The sequence below is a fragment of the Leuciscus leuciscus genome, assembly GCF_965113295.1.
Source record: "Leuciscus leuciscus genome assembly, chromosome: 9".
Taxonomy (NCBI): Eukaryota; Metazoa; Chordata; class Actinopteri; order Cypriniformes; family Leuciscidae; genus Leuciscus; species Leuciscus leuciscus.
The window spans coordinates 1,342,349-1,361,771 of record NC_138733.1 but is presented as its reverse complement, the minus strand read 5'-3'; the positions used below and the strand labels follow the sequence as shown (position 1 = coordinate 1,361,771).

General features: G+C 38.5%; 1 protein-coding gene across 1 annotated transcript in view; it reads left to right on the top strand.

The window, feature by feature from the left end:
• Positions 1 to 1,949: 1,949 nt before the first annotated feature.
• Positions 1,950 to 19,423, top strand: part of LOC309506195 (uncharacterized protein) — a 535,239-nt gene continuing 517,765 nt past the window's right edge. Inside the window, exons 1-8 of the mRNA XM_082179817.1 lie at positions 1,950 to 2,050; positions 6,991 to 7,110; positions 7,317 to 7,430; positions 8,554 to 8,679; positions 9,289 to 9,384; positions 9,582 to 11,306; positions 13,274 to 13,345; positions 13,833 to 14,006. Of these exons, the coding sequence (XP_082035943.1) occupies positions 6,998 to 7,110; positions 7,317 to 7,430; positions 8,554 to 8,679; positions 9,289 to 9,384; positions 9,582 to 11,306; positions 13,274 to 13,345; positions 13,833 to 14,006 (2,420 nt within the window). The 5' untranslated portion in view covers positions 1,950 to 2,050; positions 6,991 to 6,997. The remainder of the gene's footprint in view (positions 2,051 to 6,990; positions 7,111 to 7,316; positions 7,431 to 8,553; positions 8,680 to 9,288; positions 9,385 to 9,581; positions 11,307 to 13,273; positions 13,346 to 13,832; positions 14,007 to 19,423) is intronic.

Below are 19,423 nucleotides of genomic sequence, written 5' to 3'. Positions count from 1 at the left end.
AGAAATAACATTTCCAAAGTAACCTTCCTAACACTGAATGCATGCGAGACTCAACACATTCTTTCTGTTGTGTGACTGTGTGGAATTTCTTTGAATTGCCATGAATTTAATTCCACTTCCTGTAATTCCAATTCCAATTCAATTCAACATCCTGTGGGGCGGAGTCAATTCAATTCAAATTCCAATTCATGAATTGAATGGAGGCCAATTCTGAAATTCAGAATTTTGCACAAGCCTGGTGTTGCCCAGATTACTGAGAGCCCTGACAGACATGACACCAGCGCTTCATGTGGAGCTGATTTCAGGCTTTTGGGATGTTGTCCTGTTTTTATGTCTTTCTTTCAACCTTTCCGCTTCTCTTTCGCTTTGTCCACCGTCTCTTCAGGATTCTCCATGATTCTCCATGATTCTCTCTTTCTTCCTCGCTTCTTATTCTCTGATAGTTATCATTAGACAATATGGCATATTAGGCAATATGTTACAAGACAATGTTTTTATTGTCAAACATTAGGTCATAGATCCTAAATAATGTGCCTTAAAGAGATATTTCATCCAAAAAATAAAATTCTGTCATCATTTACTCACCCTCAAGTTGTTCCAAACCTGTATGACTTTCTTTCTTCTGCTGAACACAAAAGAAGATATTTTGAAGAAAGTCGGTAACCAAACGACTGATGGACCCCATTGACTTCCATAGGGAAAAAAAATACTATGGAAGTCAATGGGGACCAGCAACTGTTTAATTACCAACCTTCTTTAAAATATCTTCTTTTGTGTTCAGCAGAAGCACTTTTCTTCTTCTGATCTCATTGTCGACTGCTTAGTGACACTCTCGGCCCGTTCACTGTGAGTTCCAGTGGCGTATGTTCTCATTGAAATCTTGTTTATCTTTTTGTTTGTTAAATGCAAGGGGACTAAAGGACAAAGTAAAACACTTTGTTTTGCAAGGGGCAGAATTCACATTTTGTTTTTCTACAGGAGACTCGCTCTACTGAAGAAGATGCTGCTTTTTGGAAGATGCATTCGGGAGAGACGATTGTGTTTAGTCATGGCTCTAATCGATCAGCAGGAGTCGCCATAAGCCTTAACAATTGTGTTTAGTCATGGCTCTAATCGATCAGCAGGTGTCGCCATAAGCCTTAACAATTGTGTTTAGTCATGGCTCTAATCGATCAGCAGGAGTCGCCATAAGCCTTAAGTCAAGTCAAGTCAAGTCAAGTTTATTTGTATAGCGCTTTTCACAATACAGATTGTATCAAAGCAGCTTCACAGTATTAAATTAAAATAATACAACAAAGTTTGTTTCAAGAGGAATTTATTGATTGATAAAATTAAATTAAATATCCCCAAAATATCCCCAACTGAGCAAGCCAAAGGCAACGGTGGCAAGGAACCGAAAAACTTCATCAAGTGACCTAATGGTGTCCTAAAACTCCATCAGGTGACCTAATGGAGAAAAAAAAACCTTGGGAGAACCCAGGCTCAGTCGGGGGCCAGTTCTCCTCTGGCATTTATGAGCTAGAGGCCGGATTGTAGTTTGAACTGTAGGATTATATGAATGCCTGGCTGAAGAGATGCGGCTTAACAATTGTGTTTAGTCATGGCTCCAATCGATCAGCAGGAGTCGCCATAAGCCTTAACAATTGTGACTCTTCAGTCTGATGTTCAGGGTAATTGGCTTGCTGCTGTGGTTAATATTGAAGGTAATTTTCTTATTTTATTTCATGTTTATGGTTATAATAGTAGTAGGCAAAACAAGATTTTATTTTCTATATTTTCTTTCCTGTATTTTAAAGAGTATATATATGGTTTGATTTGTGAACATGAATAAGAATTTTTCCGCAGGATTCATGTGATTTTCAGGGGCAGATGCTGTTCTGTGGTTTATTTCCTCTCTCCAGTCAGAGTAGATCATGTGCCGAATCCAGAAAAACCTGTTAGACTACATACTCTTTTCTGAACACAAAGTTCAGTTCAACTGAAGGTGTTTTTCAGTCTGTGCCATGAAGGAGAAAACATGATATATTAACGAAGAACAAATGTCAAGACAGTAAGTACTTCAATTAAATATTTCAGTGCACTGGGACACATGGATCATATTTGCTTTCAAGGTGAAGTGAATGAGTGAAATTAAATATGACTTGGTATATAATAATATGATAAAATATTAATAAAAAATAATAATGGACTTAAATGTAGTAATACAGATATTATAAATCCATTTACACGTGACTGTGTGAGTGTAATGCAGTGGATCTAAACAAAACTGGAGAATAAACAAAAGAAAAAAATATATGGTAAAAAAATTATCACAAAAAAAAAAAAACCTTTATAACAAAAAAAAAACTTTAGCTTGTGAGGTTCTCTCAAAGTCCTGATCCAACGTTCTTTCAGTGACATCAATAGAAAGTTCATAAGTTATTAGGTCTTTAATAATGTTCTCAAAGCATTAGCACACAAACAGCTTCTGACCTTTGAATCTGTGGAGAAAGTGAGAAACAGGATTCGTTTATCTTCGGAACACATATTAAAGGGCATATTGCAGGGTTTTTTTTCTTCAAAATTAATATATAACCTTTTATTTATTTATTTATTTATTTATTTATTTATTTATTTGATATGGACATAACAACAGCATTGGACAAACCAGATACATTGTTTTTAGTGTTATAGCAAAACTGCTAATTAACAACACTTGTCCATAGGAAATACCATATGAAAAGGTAATGCAGGATAAAAATTGTATTGCAAGACATAAGGGCACAAATTTAGTAGAAAACATGACAGTCTCCTTGACCATGTTGAAAAAACGTTTTAGTTTTTTTTCAACATTGCGTCATATTACGTCATGAGAGGGAGTCGTTTGCTAGGCTCTGCGTACTTCGCTCAGTGCAGACGCGACGGTTCCACATGAATTCCCTGCTACTAAAACAAAGAAGAGCTGCTGCTGGCAGAGTAGGGTGGTATTCAGTAGAAGCGGTCATGATTCAGTGTTTTTCGGTGGTTATTGTATTTCAATTAATCATCGTCGTGGTAAATCATTGTGAATTATGGCCTGTCACTGTCAGGACATCGAGGTCCACAGGTTTCCGAACAAGAAAAAGGATGGTGCTATCCTCCCTTCGTGCCTGGGTGCATTAGTGGTAGTGTATAGTGTTCACTATAGACCGGATGATTAAAATCCCGGCGATATGATGGAGTTATATGACACACTCACAGCTCCTTCATCGGGTCACCCGGTCCGTTGTCAGCATGTGGTTCGGCCGCCGGCTGGAAACATGACGGTCACGGATCCGTCAGAGATCACTTAATGTACATCTGTTTTACAAAATGTGCCTTGTCTTAATTTAATTCATTAACATATCCTACATAAACTTGTAATGTAATGCATTTATGTGTTTGTTATAAGTCTGCAGCAGAAACATATTATTATTATTATTTAAATATAATATATAATGTTCTATAATTCAATTTCAATCTGTACAAAACCACTTTAATGTTTGTGTTGGCTGTTTCTACAGTTGTGTTGTACAGTTGACAGTTGTGATTGTGATTATTTTTGTATTCATTGTCACCAAATGGGGCCATTCATATCCTTTATAAAGTCCCTCTTCCTCTGGAAACTGTCTCTTATGGCTGACACACACAACACATGCAGGTAAGCATCCAATACTAGCTTTGCTATTGCCTTATACATGATAATAATATGTACAATATTGTGAATATCTGAGCGTAGTGTTATACATATCGTCGGCTAACGTGAAAATATCTATAAACACTGTTCTCTCACCAAGACACCTGCCCTGTTCTCCTCACACCACAACTCAATGTGTCTCCTCTAACCGTTGTTCTGTCTAGTCCTGGCCTGTCCTGCTCTTGGCCGCATAGCAGGCTCATAATTATATGGCTGAGGTCCATCATACGAGTAAACATTTAGGCTACAATTTCCTCAGCATCCGAACTGTCATTGCGATCCATTGCTTTCCTATTGTTTACTTTGACTGCACTCCCTCCCATTACGTCACTTCCTGTTTGGTGGTTTTCAAATGCGGAAGTAAAATTTTTCTCACAAAAACGATTCCAGAAGCCTAAAGAGCGTTTTATAAGCATATGTTTATATTTAAAATTAAAGTTCTTACATTATTTTTCTATACATTGGCTCACTGTGTACTCACCTGCAATATGCCCTTTAACCCTCTGGGGTCTAAGGTGTTTTTGGGGTCCTTGAGATGTTCTGACATGCCCTGACATTTGTGCTTTTTTCAGTTGCTTATAAACATATTAATGGCAAAAAAAAATTACACACTATTTAGCACAAACAGGGCTACCATAATATGTGAGCAACAAGAATGTACATGTCTGCATTTTTGAGAGAATAATGTTTATGCGTGGTTATTGAAAAAACTAAAAACTAAAGTTTCTGAAATAAGGCCATAAAACACATACTAAATATGTGCCAATAAGACTTTTGTCTAATAGATGTCATTGCCTAGTGTTTTTTCTTCAAAATGATGTGAAAATCATCCTGCCCTTATCATTCACATAACACAATACATTGATTTGAATTTTGCAAAGCACTTTCTGTTTGGAAAGGCAATATGCGGAGTGGGCGTCAACGATCATGCATATTTAGTGGTTCACACCTTAGGAGACAATGGGGCCTGCATACTTAATGACCCTTTCATTCAGGTGAGTCACTGAGCCACAAGAATGCAAGAGCAACAGTTGGAAGCATCTCAATTATTTTTTATTTTTCCACATATTGTGCTTGCAATTTGGCCTATAATATCCAAGGAAAACATGTCTAGTAATTGTGCAGTTAATTCTCATACTGTATTTTCAGTTTTGGAATATTTATCCTCTCCCCAAATTTGTCACTAATAAAACACAATAAAAATTATTTAAAGAAAAGGCTTATTACCTTATTACCTTTTAATAGTTTGTTTACATCTACCTTGTAAATATATTTTTTTATTAAAAAGGTTACAATTACAACAACAATTCAAGTGTAATCTTTCTTTGTAAAAACTAAAGTATACATTTTATCATACATATTTCAAAGTTAAGGATTTGATTGATTATTTGATTACTTTATTTTTGACAAAACATACTATATTTAACATGAGCAAATATTGGCAAACAAATATTGGCTTATTTGAGTTGGCAGATATTTTACAGTAAAAATGTATAATCTATCCAAAACTAATCAACGAAATGTTGTCTTTCATATGTCTGTAACATAGCTCTTTCATTTTTATTATAAGAAATATAAATGTTAATTTGCAGTTTAATACGTTGCTTATACAAATACATTTTATTTCAACATTTCAGTCGATTTTTACTCAGTATAGCAATACAGTTTGCTAAAACCGAAACATTCATTCACAAACAGAAACGCCTGACTGTAACGTTGTTTTTATGAAATATTAGGGCATATAAATGTTAATTTTCAGTTTACTCATCTCAGTATAGCAATACAGTTTGCTAAAACATCATCATTCATTCACACAGAGACGCAATTTAAATTTAAACTGTCTTTTTGCGAGCTGTGATAAACAGCGCGCATCTCTGCGGCTGCCATTAATTCATTCACAGAAACGCGATTAACTTGAGAAGGAAAAAAAACTTACTACATATTCGGATCCTCTCTCCTGCAATACCCGCACTCTGAGGTAGATTTTCCGTTATTATTATTCCTCACAGCGCTGCCAGATGGTGTAAACACGTAGGCTACAATGATATGATTAAACTTGTGTTTTCTCGAGCTGATATGGGGGCGTTCACAGGTTTGCCTCAGTAATTTGCGTTTGAATAGCACGCGCTCTCCGTGGGCGGAGTCACATTACCTTTGAATGAGCTCTAATTAGCTCGACTGGAATCGCTCTTTTAATACAGATTTCACAAGATGAGAATATTTGTTTTTTATATAAATTACCTCATTTTAAAGAAGAGAATTCAATCTTCATGCCTGTGTGTCTGTATGCCTGTTTGACTCAGTATTCGCTGAGTTATTGTTCATTTTCGGACGCGTTTCAGAATGGTCTTCACTGACAGAGAGAAGGCAGAACTCGCATCACGTTTATTTTTCTTTATTTGGCAAAAAGCACAACACTTTGTTTTTATTGTGAGTATACACAAAAATAATACACATTTAACAGAATCGATTGATGTATGAAACTTGCTTGTAATATCAAAGTCAACAGAGCAAAATTAATTTCTTTTGAACTGAACTGAAAAAAATCCAGCAAAACGCGCGGGCGCGTTTGTCGACCTCAGAGGGTTAAGATCATTTTAAAGGTATTAAACTACTTTTGGCGCTCTAGCAGTTGCGTCTTGCGGAAGAACATTGTAGCCGGATCTACTTCACTCTGTTCATGTCTATGGCGAGTCACGCAGGTACTGTGCTACTCCGCAGCGGTTTAAAAAAGTCTGAATATAAACACGTATTATAGGCGTACCGTAGTGATTCAGGATAATACAAAAACACAGGTTGGAAGATGGATTCATGATGTACTCGCTCATTGTATAAATTTTATGAATTTTGAACAAAAAAAGTTACATGGTAAGTGTACCTCTACATTTTAAGCAGGTAAAATTCCGATACGATACGGAAAAACAGAGAATCAAAGTGTTTAATCAAAACGTTTACGCTGGAATTTCCTTTTATCTTTATGATGTTAAAGCTGGAGGATTTGAGATCCTGTATCTTGTAAAAGTTTGATCAAGGTGAGTATTCATGTGTGTGACATCCTCATATTAATATGAATCTCTGAAGGATATTTTACGTGATTGTTTATATGAAATCTTTTAATAAAGGGTTTCTTTCACTTCAGTGTTTCTTTTGTGTGTCATGATGTCTGATTCTTGGAGTTTAACAGCATATGTGTAAACATGAGCTTGAGTTAACGCAGTCACATGATCCTTTTCTCCCACACTCCAGATATGTTCAGCTAAATTATGGATGTTGTTCAATTTAATCATTTAATTTAGTGTGTGAATGTTTCTTCATTCAGAGTCAGTGGAGGAGATCAAACTCATCAGATTCTCCTGTATCTTCATCATGGCTGATTCACAAGGATCCAGAGATGGAGATTTTCCTCCAGGATGCAGGTACTTTCAACAAACACTGTTAAATATTGTATTAATATTGTTACATCACAGAAAAAAAAAATATATATATATATATTTTTTTTTTTAAACTAACATGAATTTTTTTTTTTTATGAAATATGAATGTGTTTATATTAATATGGTTCCAATCATAAAGAATGAACACAGTAATCTAAAGGATTAAACTGAACCTGTTCTCTGTTCCAGTTCAGTCCAGCAGAAGAGCTCAAACCCAGAGTCCAGCTGTGTGTCTATGAAGAGTAACTGGTCTATGGATTCGCCAATAGAATTGAAGAGTGGAGACACACAGTCTGATCTCAGGTATATCATTTCTATGTTATGCTTATAGTATTTGATATTTTATGAAATTATTATTATTATACAGCAACCATTATTTTATATGAAAAAGTTAATAATTGTATTTTATTGACAAAATATTTTAGTTTGTCTTGTATACTTTTTTGATTAGATCAGATAACATTTTAATCTGTCATATTATTTAGTCATGCTACAATGTGCCCCACCTATGGGGCATGTTGTCACATTTCACTTCCATTCTTTCAGGGGAAATAAAGAAAAAAGTATACACTGAATTAATGAAGCGAAACCACATAATTGTACTAGACTTGTGTGAAATTAATGGGGAAAAATAAATACTCTAAACCCCAGTGGATTTACACAAACTGAAAAAAAGTGTTAGGTTGTGCCCCACTCGCCCCTATCATTTCTATAAAAGTTATAGTTAAAAGCAACATTTATCAGTCAATCAGTCTGTTACTAGCAATGACATCAAGTAAATGTAAATTGAGATTTTATTCCACCTTTATACAATGTAATAGGTTTAAAATTAATCAGATTATTCTAACTGCTGGTTCAGAAAGTTTGTTGAAGTTTGTTTGGTTTGTTGAAACCAAAAACTTGTCACAGGTACCAGCTGGTGTGCCCATGTTGACCACCAGAGGGCACTCTTTTTAGCTGACCTTTGCCACTCAGCCATGAACTGCAGTTCCCATAATTCTTTGCCTGGACTCATCATTAATCATTGCATTCACCTGTGTGTCGTTAGATTGTTTGTCTCACCCTATTTATACCATGTTCTCTCTGCCATTTCTCATTGAGGTTTTGTAGTTGTCACATTGCATGTTTGAGCACTCTCTGCTGTCTCTGTTATTCTTTGTGGATTGTTTGCAAGTGTTTTGACCCTTTGCCTGGCATGACTACGATTCTGGATTTTCTAATAAAGCTGCGCTTGGATCATACTTAAGTCTCAGAGCAATCCGTGACAAAGCTACACAGTGCTGTTTCACACAAAGACAAAACATTTGCAAAACACGTTATAGACGTTAAAGCAAATGTGTAAAAACACTCCCTGGTCTTTCCTAAGACAGAAGATTCCAGTGAAAGTGCACAACATATAAGTCTGTATACTTTTTATTTTACTTAGTTTGAAAACCAGTTCAGTCCAGCAGAAGAGATCAAAACCAGAGTCCAGCTGTGTGTCTATGAAGAGTAACTGCTCTATGTATCCGCCAGAAGAGTTTAAGAGTGGAGACAAACAGTCTGATCTCAGGTATATAATTTGCATAAAAGTTATGCTTATAGTATTTGATTTTTATGAAATTGTTAATATACAGCAGTGTAATGAGTTTCAATCCTGCAAGTTTCAGTCTTTTGATGATGATCATTGTGCTCGTGTGTAAAGCTCTATGCATTGTATTGTTAAAGGTAGGGTATGGTATTTGCAAAACGGCCGGCAGATTTTGAAAATACACATGGTCCTACCTTCTTTCCTCCAACACTGGCCCTGACTCCACCCATTCATGTGGAGGGAGGGGGATGGGGGGAGGGGGGTATGGTACGACCGTTTGATTGACAAACTTACTGTCCAATGATTCTAAGTGGTCTTGGAAATGATTGGCTGGAGTTTTTCGAGTCCTGCCCGTTCCACAGATGATTAAATTGCTTAATTTTCATTTCAGTGTTTCTAACTCAGTGGCTGTAAGTGGGTTAGGAATAGGATTTCAAGTGATTTTGAAAAAATGGACAAAAAAGAGAATCACATACCCCACCTTTAATACATTCACACACTGTAAAAGCTGTTGGTCTGTTACTCAGTTAATGACACAATTACATCAATATCAGTGTGTCTGATTCTTTACCCTCTTCATTCTGATTTAAGGTCAAATCTTCTATCCAGACCAGTTAAAAACAAAACTGTGTACAAGCCTGTGATTCAACCACAAGACTTTAATGAAAGCATGTGTCCCGGTTTCAGGTAAAATGCTGGACTTTTGTTGTTGATGTTTCATTGTAGATGCTGCAATTCACATCACACATCACTCAAACACACGATTAATGATTAAAACATTTCAGAAACCTAATGATGTTCTGTGTCCCATAATACAGCACGTTTTAATTCATGGCTATTTACTTCTCTGACTTGTGTAATAAGGTGGTATTTTAATTTTACAGCCATGACTCTAAACCTGCTGAAGTCCTCAACACATTGAGATCAAATCTGAGAAAGAAGTTTGAGTGTTTGTATGAGGGAATATCAAAGCAGGGAAACCCAACACTCCTGAATGAGATCTACACAGAGCTCTACATCACAGAGAGTGAAAGTGGAGAGATCAATAATGAGCATGAGGTGAGACAGATTGAGACACAGTCCAGGAGAGCAGAAACAGAGGACACACCGATCAAATGCAGTGACGTCTTTAGACCTTTACCTGGACAAGACAAACCCATCAGAACTGTGCTGACAAAGGGAGTCGCTGGCATTGGAAAAACAGTCTCTGTGCAGAAGTTCATCCTGGACTGGGCTGAAGGGAAAGAGAATCAGGATGTCCAGCTCATATTTCCACTTGCTTTCAGAGAGCTCAACTTGATGAATGACAAAACACTCAGTCTTTCAGATCTTCTTCATTGCTTTTTCCCTGAAACAAAAGAAATGGACATATCCAGTGATGAGTATAAAGTGTTGTTCATCTTTGATGGTCTGGATGAGTGTCGTCTGTCTCTGGATTTTCAGAGCGATGTGAGGTTGTGTGATGTGACTGAATCAGCCTCAGTGGACGAGCTGCTGACGAACCTCATTGTGGGGAATCTGCTTCCCTCTGCTCTCATCTGGATCACCTCCAGACCAGCAGCAGCGGATCTCGTCCCCTCTGAGTGTGTCCATCGAGTGACAGAGGTACGAGGCTTCAGTGACACACAGAAGAGGGAATACTTCAGGAAGAGAATCAGTGATCAGAGTCTGGCCGACAGGATCATCTCACACCTGAAGTCCTCAAGGAGCCTCTTTATTATGTGCAACATCCCAGTGTTCTGCTGGATCTCAGCCACTGTTCTAGAGAAGATGTTGAGTGAAGCAGAGAGAGGAGAGATTCCCAAGACTCTCTCTCAAATGTACACACACTTCCTGATCATTCAGACCAACATCAAACATGAGAAGGACTTTGAGAAGAAAGTGAAAGATGAAGACATGATTGTCAAACTGGGGAAACTGGCTTATCGGCAGCTTGTGAAAGGCAACCTGATCTTCTATGAGGAAGACCTGAGAGAGTGTGGCATTGATGTGGCAGAAGCATCAGTTTACTCAGGATTGTGCACTCAGATCTTCAGAGAGGAGTTGGGCTTGTGTCAGGGGAAAGTCTTCTGCTTTGTTCATTTGAGCATTCAGGAACATCTAGCAGCTCTATATGTGCATCTCTCCTTTATCAACAATAACATCAATGTGTTTGACCAGATTACCAAACCAACTAATGGAGACACAGTTTCCCTATCTGATCTCCATCAGAGAGCTGTGGATGAGGCTTTAGACAGTAAAAATGGGCATCTGGACCTTTTCCTTCGTTTCCTTCTGGGTCTGTCAGTGAAGTCTAATCAGAGTCTCTTACAAGAACTAAAGACACAGACAGCAAACAGCTCTCACAACAATGAGAAAACAGTTGACTATATTAAAGAAAAGATCAGTGAGAATCCCTCTCCAGATAAATACATCAATCTGTTTCACTGTCTGAATGAACTGGGTGATCTTTCTCTAGTGAACGAAGCTGAACCTCATACGTATGGAGGGTTACGTGCTGTGAAACTCTCCTCGTCTCAGTGGTCAGCTTTAGTTTTTGTGTTGTTGTCCTCAGAGGAGACACTGCAGGAATTTAACCTGAACAGATTAATTGGAGACAGAAATGATCAGTAAGTAACATTATGAACAAAGATAAACTCAGAGATCAGAGTTAAATATTAAATTATTAAATTATTTATTAACATATTAAATTATTGTTGTTATTATTAGGCTACTTTTATCATTAAGTAAATATTACAGTTCATTTGCCCCGCAATAATTTCATAGTGCATCACTGCATAACTGACGTGCTGTGGGGATAAAAGATTGGATTAGCTTGCTTCTCATTTCCAAGACAACTTGTTTAACACAAAATACTTAGTGATTCATGAAAATACTCATTTTTTTCACTATGGGCCACAAGAGAAGTATTAAGAAAATAAATTAGATTAATGTCTCATCATCAGTTTTCTTTATCACCAGTTGCTCGCAAAATGATGGACAATGATTCACATTTCGTGCGCGTCATTTCCCGTGACAATAAAACAAAGTAAATTATAAAAACACTTTTTTTCTTGCACAAGGAATACCTGTGAACAATGATCAGATGATTAACCAATGACAAGACACGTGGCAGGATCACATGACAAACAGGGAATCACATGACAAGACACAGAAACAAGAAACAAAACCCAAAACGTGACATAGCCCATAGCCCAAAACGTGACATAACCCGTTTCAGAACAGGACCAGGACATGGCACTGGCAGTGCAGGAAGCCTGTACAGAGCCGGCAGTGCAGGGGACCAGGGCAGAGCCAGCAACGTAGGAAGCCAGGGTGGTGCCGGCATAGCAATGGGCCAGGGCGGCGCCGACAGTTCAGGGGGCCAGGGCGGCACGGCTTCTGAGGCCTTAATCAGGTACCTACTGCCCCTCCCCAAAATTTTCTTGGGGCGAGACTCTGGCGTGGCAGCGGCCATCTCAGGACGAGACTCTGGCATGACGCTCGGCAGGCATGATGTGAACAGTCTCTGGCTTGGCAGGCTTGATGTGAAGCTAAGGCTCGGCAGGACTGACGTGAAGCTCAGGCTCAGCAGGACTGACATGAAGCTCCTGCTGAGAGGATACTGTGGGTTTGCGGGGCTCCTCATCTGCAAAGCCCACAGTAAATGATGAGCCAAAGTCCATATACTGCACCACAGTGCAGTGAGGGGTATTGGCAGGCATGAGGTAGTAAATATGCTCATCAAGTCCATGGTGAAACATGTCCTTTAAAACACCATCACCAAAATCCACCCCATGGCAAAGTTCATAAAACTCCCTCACGTAATCCTCAATTGGACGGTCACCTTGGCTGAGGCGGAAGAGATAAATTGCTGGGTCCATGTTTGGTAGAGTATTCTGTAATGATTTCCACTGATGGAAAGTTTGTTGAGAACCCAAGCGCAACTTTTATCCAAAACATGATCAAACATAAAGCAAAGGCATGACAAGGAACATGAACATGAACATGAACATGAACATGAACATTAACATTAACATTAACATTAACATTAACATTAACATTAACATTAACATTAACATTAACATTAGTGGTTACAGGAAACATTCAATACTCGACAAAGACACAGGGCAAACATGAGGGCTTAAATACACAGAGTAATTACAAGACAAGGAACACCTGTGAACAATGATCAGACGATTAACCAATGACATGGCAGGATCACATGACAAACAGGAAATCACATGACAAGCCACAGAAACATGACAATGACAAGAACAAGAAACAAAACCCAAAATGTGACAGTTGTAGTGTAAATACAGACTAATAGACCTGCCACAGCAACATTGACAAGAAAAAGAAAAAGAAATCTGTGTTGGCTGAATATGAGGCTTCTACAGTTATAGATACTAAAACAACTTTTTCACGTCCTTTATAAAGCAGTGTTTAATTAAAATAATATTTGAGGGTATTTAGGAAGGTATAATGTATTATTTATTTGTGATATTAATTTTTATTTGTGATATGAATATTATTATTATTATTATCATTATTATTGTTGTTAGCATTCATAATTAACTTATTTATTTTCAATTAGTGTAACACAAAACACTGGAGATGAAGTTCTTCAGAAGCTGCTGCCTGTGGTTACAGCAACTAGATCAGCTCTGTAAGTAACACTGAGAACAAGCATCACTGTTAAAACTTTATAACATTTCTTACTTAAACATTATATATTATATAGCCATTATATAGTCACACTTCAGCTTTTAAACCCTCTACCTATCTGACCTGATTTGTAATCTACTTCACCATTTTTTATGATATTTGTGTGAGAAATTTATTTTCAAATATATGCATTTATAATGTATGTATATAAACATTTATATTTAGACTTTTTTATATAAATTTTTAATTTAATTGAAATGTTAATACATTTATATTTAGGGAAAAACAGATGTATTCAATGTATTCCATTTTATCAGTTTTATATAATCTTTCTCCCCCACATAGAGACATAATCTCTCAGAATAAGTTAAACTTACTGATATATTGAATGAATTGTTTAAAGAAATATTGCACAAATTATAAACACAATTAAGAAAAACAAAGATTTTGATCTGAGAGAGTGAAGAGTGTGTCATTGTTCTCTACAGGTTGTATGATTGTGGTGTCACAGATGAAGGTTGTGCTGCTCTGGCTTCAGCTCTGAGATCAAACCCCTCACACCTGAGAGAACTGCATCTGTCTGAGAATAAACTAGGAGACTCAGGGGTGAAGCTGCTCTCTGCTGGACTGGAGAATCCTCACTGTAAACTGGAGATACTGTGGTAAGATCACACGTGACTCTCACATGAAACTGTTACTGTGAATTCATAAAGTATACCGTAAAACTTCAAATAATAGCCGAGTCCCAAATAGACGCCTGTCTCTTTTAAACGCCCGGTGTGACGACAGGTTTGGGTAAATAAACGCCGGTCTCAAATAGAGGCCTGGTCTGTTTTTTTGTTTCGGTTTGTACTTAATCTTCTAAAACCTGTCAGATCATCTTTTTAAACCAGTTCTATGGTGCGGATTGCGCACGCAAGAGAGCCATGCGCATCTGGGCGGGAGCTGTTAGTGCAAGCAAGGCGGAGAGGGAGAAGTGGACGGGAGCGCCGAGGAGGAATTCGCCAATGAACTTGTAGTTGAGGTGTATCGCGGTGAAGATAATAGAAATGAATGTTTTTTTTATGCTGCCAATAATCTCGCACACAAGACGAGAAGCGCCACGCTGCGTCAATGACAACTAGAGGTATTATGATATTATCTATTTATTCAGTTAACGGACGCTCTGAGGTAAAGTGTTCAGACTGCAGACTTAGCAACGATTGTATTGAATTGTACAGTACAATCATAACATAGTACAGTACAGACATTATATTAACTCTATAATGTCCTTAAACATAAAAATATTGCTGGCCATAAACCGAGCAAGTGCGCGACCGGTGTGTAATAACGTTACCTCGAGTTGTCCTAGACGTGACACGACGCAATATAATGTAATTCTTACATAACTGATTTGTTAAACACATTCGAATTATAAATAAAACGTAATATAATGTGGTAAACTCTTACTGTCATGCTTTCTGTCTGTCAGCCTAAATTCTATGGATATGCTACACTCAATGAACAACATCAACACTTGAATTAAAGGCCTGTCTCTTATAGACGCCTGTCTCAAATACAAGCCGGTGCAGTTCGGCGATTTGGGAAAATAAAAGCCCGGGCTATTATTTGAAGTTTTACGGTAATCAAAATGGAACAAAATGCAGGCAAAATAACTATTATTACATTTATTACATGCAAAGCTATTTAAAACAACATGATCAAATTCATCAAATTAATTTCACATCTGTTCATATGATGCAAGATAATTAATATTTTTCAGTTTGAATCGTTTGGTCTGTTTCTCCTGCTGCTGTGAGTTCATGTGTTTGATCTGTAAATGACTGAACACATGAGCTGCTCCTCATTAAGGTGATACTGCAGTACTGATAGTCACACTGAAAAACACACTTTGACATCATAATATACATTTAACACCCTTTACTTTAAACACAATCTCAGCACAGTCAGGATTAACACAGTCCATTCATTTTAATTTTAGGAGAAAAATGGATACTGTAGAGATTTTTTTTTCCAGGTTTAAAATCTACATCATGTCAGTGTCACAGATTTTGACATGGAGAAACACTATAAAACATCGATGACACGTCAGTGTCTGTATTATTAATGAGACTGCGTGTTCTTATCCTATGAGTAGACATTTATGTTACTTATTCATGACAGCACATGGTATTTTCTTATGACAGACGCTTCAAACTGTAAAATCACACAGTAGTTCAGAGAGGCGTTCATGGGTCACAAGTGTTTGTGTCCATGGTGAAAGAGTTTGTTTTGTTGGCCGTAAACTACCGACACAATCAAACTGTGTGTGTGTAACAAGTGTTTCTGAGGAGAGCTATGTGATTCCCTTTCAAGGGAACTTGAGCTGCGTCGAGACACGGTGGGAACGCCCTGCGTGATTGCATCGTGAAGCACGTGTATATTCAGTCCAATGGAAAGACGAGACGTCATAGGCGGATGACATCATCGACCAGGAAACTATAAAGCACCCCTGAAAACAGACCGCGTTAGCTTCTGTGCCTTCAGCAAGCGCTCTCTGTATACTGTCCCTGTCTATTTATTGTTGTCTGTCATTGCAAGCACAATATCTCAGAAAGACATATATATATATATAGCGAGCAAGCAAGCATATATATATATATATATATATATATCCCTGCCCTCATTATGTCACGGGTGGGGACACACATCAGCTTTGTGTTGCTTGTTTGGGAGTGGAGCATGCCCAGTCAATTTTCGAGGGAGCTGACTGTGAGCATTGCGAGAAGCTGTCTGTGAGGACGCTCCGCTCTCGCCGGGCGTTCTTTGAGGAGGACGGTTCGGTTCGCGCTCCCCGAGGTGCGGGTCCCGCTGCTGATGAGGCACGGTGGCGACTCACATCTTGGGGTTCGCGAATGGATCTGACAGCGGGGTTTGAGACGGGCCCAGCTCTATGTCAGCCTTCACCTGCCAGATCCAGTGCCTTATCTCAGGGAGAAGCACGCTCTGTGGTTTCTCCTCCCCGGGATGAGGCACCAATGCTGCGATTATCCAGTTATGAGGAATTGGATGTCGTTAGTGTTGATGCAGGGGATTATGAGTCTTTGCCAGCTCATACCTCTGTTGAGGAGGAGCTTATGGAGGTTTTAACTCACGCTGTTGCTAAATTAAATATTGACTGGCCAGCCGAGGATCATGAAAGTGAGAATAAAAAGAGTTTACTAGAGTTTACAGAGACACTGAGGTGTCGAGATCGTTTACTTTCGTGTGTTCAATCCCCAAACTTCTAATTACAGTAATGTTATGGGTGTTAAGCATCATGGTTATATGACAATGCCTCGGGCTGAAGAGACGCTTGCGAGCTATCTCTCTCCCGAGTCGGTGTCATCATTAAAAGCCCTGACGTTACCCTCCAAGCCATTAAAAGCCACAACAGCGCTGGTGGGTAAAGCTTATTAGGCTGAAGTTCAGGCTGCGGCATGCTTGCATACCATGTCTATTTTGCGAGCATACCAGGCTGACCTTCTAAGGGACATGGATGATTGTGAGGAAGTCAGAGGAGCTCCTCCACAATCGGGGGGACCTGGGTGGCGGTCACAGTCTTAAGCCAGTTAGAGGTAGTCAAGATCTGAGGACTGTCATTATCTCTAAGATAGTTTCAACTAAGAAGAAGTACTGAAGCCAAGGCTATCAGTCTTCTGAGGGTGGTCCCCTCCAGGGAGGGATGGTTTCGAGAAACCGTTTCTCCTCTGCGCCCTCTGGGGGGGCGACTCTCTGAGGAGGGTCGCAGCGCTGCCAGTTCGGTTGTTCCCTGCCGTTTCGCCGGTTCGCCGTTTCAGGGCACCGAAGTAACTGTTCAACCAAATCCAGAGGCCAGTCTCGAGAGACTGGTTCCCTTAGTAGAATTTCTGGCAGCGTGGAAACTACTGCCAAATATTTCTCATTGGGTCCTGCATACAATAGAAAAGGGTTACAGAATTCAGTTCTGTTCTGTTCTCGTCCGCCCAGATTTCTAGAGGTCCTCTCCACGGTGGTGGACCTACGGTCTTCTATGAAAGGCTATTGAAAGGGTTCCTCCTCCCAGCAGGGAGTTTTACAGCCGTTACTTCATTGTTCCGAAAAAGGATGGGGGGTTGCGTCCTATTCTAGATAGAAAATCAGCAAATTCTTTGATAAAGTCTGTATGGTGCCCTGGTGGCCTGTATACAGTAGCCAGCACAAATCTCAAACGTTATTTATCATTTACTCTACATATTGTTACATTAAGCACCAACACTTCAAAATAATTATATTTGAAACTAGACTTCTTAGTAATTCTGAAAATATTACTATAAATTACAGCAACACTTCCCTCTTTGCCTTTCAGACGAGGTTCATGTTTATAACAGTAATTTTGTGGGGTGGACTCATTTAAAGTAATATAATTGTCTGGTTTTAGCCAGGTTTCTGTCAAACACAGCACATCCAGGTTATAGTCTGTAACCATATCATTAACAATAAGTGCTTTTGGGGTAAGAGATTGAATATTCAGCAACCCAAGCTTTATCATTTGCTCATTTGTATTATATCTGTTTTTTTATTTGTTGAACATCAATTACATTTTTACCCCTAGATGGGTTTGGAAGTTTTTTGTATTTCCTAATTCGGGGAACAGACACAGTCTCTATTTGATGATATCTAGGTGAAAGAGGTTCTATGTGATGGGATTTATCTGACCTTGGTGACATGAGACAACTAGCAGATGGTCGGTTTAGCCAGTCTGTCTGCTTCCTGACCTGAGCACCTATTCATGTTTGAGCTCTAAGACTATGTGCCATATTACTAGAGAGAAGAGCAGGCGGAACCGAACAATGTACAGTTAAAAACGTGAACCTGTGAGAACGCTGATGTCATGTACATGCGTATTACAAGTTCAGTATATAGGTATGCGTTTTTGAATATATGTGCGCAGGCGTGGAGTTCACTAAGCTAGTCGCATCCAAAGCAGTATCTAAAGCCCTTGCACTCTTACAATTATCCTCGATTAAAGTTTGGATGCGTGTCTCTAGTTCTGAAACCTTCTCTGCCAGCCTGACTATCTCCCTGCATTCATCACATATGAATCCTGTGCTGACAGAGAAGGCTATGCTATAAATGTTACATGAAGTGCAAGTGACAATAAGAGGAGATGACATGACTCACCGTGTTTGTTGACTGATCCTACTCACCAAAGGTTTGATGAACTTGTAAAAGGCGTGAGAGAAAAATAAATAAAGAGCGCACGGATGGCACGCTAACAGGCTAGCGAATTACTAGCGTGTTGTGCTAGCAATAATGATTTAGATTGAAGTTAGCGATGTCAGGTTAATGTGTGATGTTGAGTAAGCTATATTTAGCAGTATAAACGACAAGGAATGGTAGTAAATAATGATTCAAAACAGAAAGATATACGAAGCTTACAGATGCAAGCCAACTCAGCAGCAGCAATGCAGACAGGAGCAATCGATCAGACAGGAGCAATCGATCAGCAATCTAAAATCTGTCAAAGTTCACTAAAAGTTATTGTAACACTCTTTTATGCTATAGTAATGTTCAAATGCCCTTGACAAGCATGTACAAACCATTAATAACTGAATCATTAATATTTTATTTCTATTTGAGCTCTACAAAAAAATATAGCCTACTTAAAAATGTGATTTTCACACGTTTATGAGCTCGGCCACTTGCTGTCAATACGTGCCAGAGAGAGGTTAAATCATTTGGTGATCATTAATGACTTTTAAATCATCAAGCACGTCCCATTCCTTATTGTTCATGTATCCGTGCTTCTTAATCACTCTAAAGTTTCAATAACTTTAAGCAATTCACCCGAAAGCAGATCCTCCATCATTTACTGAAATTAAGCAGTAAAGCTCTGAGGTCTCTGACCAGGCTTTAAGAATAAAACAAATACTCGACAAAACACATGCATTAATCTGTTAACCCTCTGAGGTCTAAGGTGTTTTTGGGGTCCTTGAGATGTTTTGACATGCCCTGACATTTGTGCTTTTTTCAGTTGCTTATAAACATATTAATGGCAAAGGTGTAATTACACTCTATTTAGCACAAACAGGGCTACCAT